Raw genomic sequence first — 4,804 nt, 5'->3', positions numbered from 1 at the left:
TGATACAGAGGGCCTCCTCCCTGTCCTCTGGAGGCAGAGGAGAGCCGTCACCTTCTCCATATAAAGCCCAGCATAGCTGACGGGGAAGCGGTGGGAGCATCTCTAGGCTGCTCCTTCACTCCACTTTCCTGACCTGCAGGCTGGAGTGTTTAAGAGTCAGTAACTCTTTCCAGTTCTAGAGGTTCCCCATATCTCTACTCGCTTTCTCTCATTCTCCTACCTCCCAAGCATTGTAGTATGTTCCAGAAGTACTGTACACAATCCTTCCTCTTTCAGAGTTCCTCGTTCATTTGGTTCTCTCTTGACTCTCCTGGCTGTCAGTAGGAACACAGCAAGCAGGCTTGTGCTTGTACACTCAGAGAGCCCCATTCTGGGTTGCAGTATTTAGTGGAATGGCCTTGGCCATAGAAATCCACCATAGAAGCTCCAGCTCTGCTGCCTCCCCATGCAACTTAGGTTCTCAAGCCTCAGATGTCTCCTCTGGGAGAGGCTTACTTACCTGCCGAACAGAATAGAATATGAAGATGTGTGCACCCTGTGTCAAATCCTCTCTAAACTGTCAGGGTTGCTGACTTTATCATGTTTCACTGTGAATGCACTTCCCTAAGCAACCTTTTATTGTCTGGAACACCCACCTTGGGCTGTGTTTAGAGGTGCCTGGTGTGCCCCTGTTCTCTTACTATTACAACTTTTTGCTTTTGTACAGACTTCACCTACTTTGGTATTAAGGGGCTCTCCCACCTCCCCTCCCTCCCTCCCTCCCTCCCTCCCTCCGTCCCTTCCCTTCTTTCCTTCCTTCTCAGACACACTATGTAGAGATCCTCCTATCTCTACCTCTGCCATTACACCAGGCTGTGTGTGTTCATTTAAGTGCTCCCCGATCCTTCTGACTCACTGTCCTTTATGGCACTGTGCTTTCATGAGGAACTTTCCAGGGTATTGGCAGGGACCTCAGAGAAAGCCTTTGATGTTTATTCCATGCCAATGTGAGCCTTTCAGAATTGAGGAAAATGTCTTGTTCATTTAGGAGGTCAGCTTCCAGACTGTGGTCAGGTTCAGTCACTGTCTGATAACAGGTTTAGAAAGAAATACTGTCAGAGCCCTTGCCTCTGCTCTTCCCCTGCTCCCTGGAGCTGGGTTGCAACCTGCAGCTGTGCTTTAAGAACCCCTCAGCAGACCAACCAACATGACTCAAGCATCAGGTGGTTCTATGCCAGGGAAGTCCGTGTAGAATGGCTGAGCAGAAGCCTCTTTCTTCCTTATCTTGCTCATAAGCACTTACTGATATAAGTCATCTGGGGATGTGTGTTCACCCAGCTCTGGATACCTGGGAACCTGCACGGGAGTGCCAGTGGTCCCTTAGAGACTGAACTGTGTGTTAACAGAGTGGGCTGCTCAATACTTGGGCCCTTTGTATCACTTCAGTGCTGAGCTCCTGACTTCACTGTCAGGTGAACGTCTGCTGTGATGGCTGTTCCCCTGCTCCAACCCCTCGTCAGAATCTCATACCCATAATAAGGAAAAAAAAACATAAGGCTGATGTAAAATATGCTACTCTGTTAGAGTCTTGTTTCTCTGTCTTGTTGACTCAGCTATGTAGCACTATAATGCTTATTTTTGCTCAGTTAAAAGAATTATTTTTTGATTGTTTATACTGTTCTATGTTAAGATACATTGGTAAGGAAGATCAAGGTCCCTTCTTTCATAGAGCATACATTTTTAGAGGAGAGAGATAATAAAAATATGTGTCAGATCAGATAGTGATGATTACTATGTAGAAAACAGGCTAATGGGGTTGGGACTGAGCAAAGACAGGAAATGGGACTCCCATGCTCCAGATAGGGGGAGCTCCATGGAGAGATCGCATTTGAGCCGAGAGCCACATGGTAAGTGGAAAGCAGTGTGGGCAGAGGAAACAGCCAAGGAAGGCAAACCCCCTAGAATAGGTCAGAACTTGACATCTTCCATTGATAAAGAAAAGGCTGGGAGTTGGAAAGCACAGAGGGAACACAAGGAAGGGGGACAGATGAGCAGAGGGTTAGACCAGTGGTTCTTACTAGACCGCACATTAGAATTATCTGAGGAACTGGAACTTTTCCAGTGTGTCAACTCACCCCCAGAGATTGTGATTTAATTGGTCTGAGGTGGGGCCTGACACTGTCTTTATATAAATGGTCTCCAGGGAATTCCATGGTTGTCTGGGCTAAGAACATGAGGCTCAGTCATACAGAGGTTTGTAAGACTGGGAAGGAGTTTGAATCTTAGTTGGATGGTAAAAGGAAGCCATTGAATACCATCATCTGATTCATATCTTTATGAGGCTTACTCTGGCTATCGTGTGGGGACTGGTGGTAGGAGGTTGGTAGAGTGGCCCACTTAAGTGATGATGACTTGGAGCAGAGTGGTACAGTGAATAGTAAGAAGACGACGTCAGTTTGGAAATGACTTTCAGATGGATTGATTTAGGATGTGAAGCAAAAGGACATCCCAGTTGCTTCAGAGTGTACCTGAGTAACTGGTGGGATGCGGCTTCCATTCACATGAGAGAGATGGGAAGGCAGTAAGCTTGAGAAGCAGATGGAATAATCGTGCACATCGGTTGGAGTGAAAGCCTCCTGCTGGTTTGCTTTGTCCATTTGGGAAACTAATAGATTGAGTAGTTGAAGGAAGTCGATTGACCTATCCTGAGAAACTTGGGTCCTGCAGTGCCACGTGTTCTCTTAAGTGTTCCAAAGCTTAGCAACTCAATCAGTTTTCAGTTTTGGTGCATGGAGCTTGTTATAACAAGGGAAATTGTGAAGGTACCAGCCTCTTATGTTCAGGAATCAGACTGGATGTAAAGGAAGGATTTACTTTGAGAGACTGCAGAATCATTCAAACATATGTTGCTATAGTAACTGAATGACGTGGGAATACACAGAACCCAAAAGAGCAGGTGAAAAAATGTTTTTTGTTTTTTTTTTAAGGGAATCCCCTCCAAAAAAGCTATCTTCTAACATGTATTTAACTCATAATTGGTTTTTCTTCCCTTGTCCTGGGTGTCTAAGAGTTAATAGTAACCCAAATTGTTGGGAGTCTTTTAGATAGACCCACTGAAGGGGTACTCCAGTTGCCTCACTCTGCATCCCTGTTCAGCATGGAAGAAGCCAGATAGGTTTGCATCCCAATTCCCTATTGGCAATTTGGGTAACCTCTTCAGAGGATGGTGTGATAAGAATAGGAGGTAGGAATTCGCTAGTCAGTTAGGGTAAAAAGACCCCAAAGGAAAGTAGCCAGTTTCTTGACTAAAACTCATAATGTCTTTGGGCCTCTTAGCAACCTACTCTGTTCCAGAGGCCACAAGCCCCATAAAATAAATAAATAAATCAAAGAAGAAGAAAGTACATGAAGTTATCAGAAAAAAAGTGATGGGAAGATAGGGGAGGAGTTGGAAGGGAGGGAGTGGGCATGGATTTGATCAGAACATCTTATATTCATGTATGAAACTCTCAATAAATTATTTTTTAAAAAAGGGTACATGAAGTTGTTCAGGAAAAAGTGATAGGGAGATAGGGGAGGAGTTGGAGGGGAGGGAGTGGGTATGGATTTGATCAGAATACCTCATATGCATGTATGAAATTCTCAATAAATTTTTTCAAAGTTAAAAAAAATAGTAACACAAATTGTTAAAATAAAGTGATTAGAATTTACGTTTACATGAAGAATGATAAGGAATATATTAGAAGTTAGTTATTCCTCTGATGGAGGAAAATGTATTAAATTATGAAAGACGAAGGAGCATTGTCAGTTGATGTACGGGGCAGAGGCAGATCTGAAGCTCTTTGAGGGCAGGAATAGTCTCTTACAGTTTCTGTCTTTTAATGCCTAGCAGTTCTGTCTTTCTAAGGTTTCCTGTTGCTTGTTTTATGAAGTTATGAGGTCTTCTGAAACTGGTTTTGGTCTGAAATGACTGAGCAAACAGGGTTGTCTGGAGTTTAAAGTTCCTTCTGGGGTGCTTTGTTTTTAGTAGTAAAACTCAAAATGTGGTTTCCTTTGAGTGAAAGGCAAGAGAATTCAGGGTGGTGCATCCATCGAGAAAATGCCCAAAGTCTGAAACTCCTTAATAAAGAGGTTTCTGGTGACTGCAGGCCTCAGCTAGCAGCCTGTGCGATGAGGCTGGATGATGTGCAGCTTGGAAACAGCAAGTTGCACTGCCCTTCATTTCACCTGAATGAGTCCCTTGTGGTGAAGGAAACACTGCCAGTGTGCCTGTTTAATGATTTTATTCTCATTCCTTCACAGATAACTGCAGTGACCTGAACTCAGAACTGCAGAGGGTGCTGACGGGGCTGGAGAGTGTCGTCTGCGGCAGGAAGAAGAGCAGCTGTAGCCTCTCTGTGGCTGAGGTGGACAGGCACATCGAACAGCTCACCACGGCCAGTGAGCACTGTGACTTGGCCATTAAGGTGGGCCTCCCTTCGGATCTGCGTGGCTCTCCAAGGTTGGGGAGGGGAGGGCCAGATCCCTCTCTTGAAGTATTGTTTTCTCAAATACCTATTAGGGACTAAAAGTCATAAAACATATTGGGCCACCAGCTAGAAACAGGAGCCCCATAAATTTTTGTTGGGCTGAATTACTTCAGAAAAGAGACATATTAACAGTGAAGATCATGGCTTTGCACTTTAAAAAAAAAATGATTTACCTGGAAAGCATTGGATTAGTAGCATTAAATCACAGTTAGAGAGAGAGAGAGAGAGAGAGAGAGGGAGAGAGAGAGAGAGAGAGAGACATTGCCCTCCCCCTATTTCTTCATATGTGTGTTAGA

The 4,804-nt window shown here is 44.4% G+C and overlaps 1 protein-coding gene across 3 annotated transcripts in view; it reads left to right on the top strand.

Moving 5' to 3' along the window:
- Positions 1-4,804, top strand: part of Mcc (MCC regulator of WNT signaling pathway) — a 489,620-nt gene that overhangs the window by 411,692 nt on the left and 73,124 nt on the right. For all 3 annotated transcript variants that reach the window (XM_029559747.1, XM_029559748.1, XM_008825253.3), the window contains one exon: positions 4,282-4,445. In XM_029559747.1, coding sequence (XP_029415607.1) covers positions 4,282-4,445 — 164 coding nt within the window. The remainder of the gene's footprint in view (positions 1-4,281; positions 4,446-4,804) is intronic.

This window comes from Nannospalax galili, unplaced genomic scaffold, assembly GCF_000622305.1.
Source record: "Nannospalax galili isolate Female #2095 unplaced genomic scaffold, S.galili_v1.0 scaffold128, whole genome shotgun sequence".
Lineage (NCBI taxonomy): Eukaryota > Metazoa > Chordata > Mammalia > Rodentia > Spalacidae > Nannospalax > Nannospalax galili.
The sequence above is the reverse complement of the archived record's forward strand: the minus strand, read 5'-3'. Positions and strand labels throughout refer to the sequence as shown.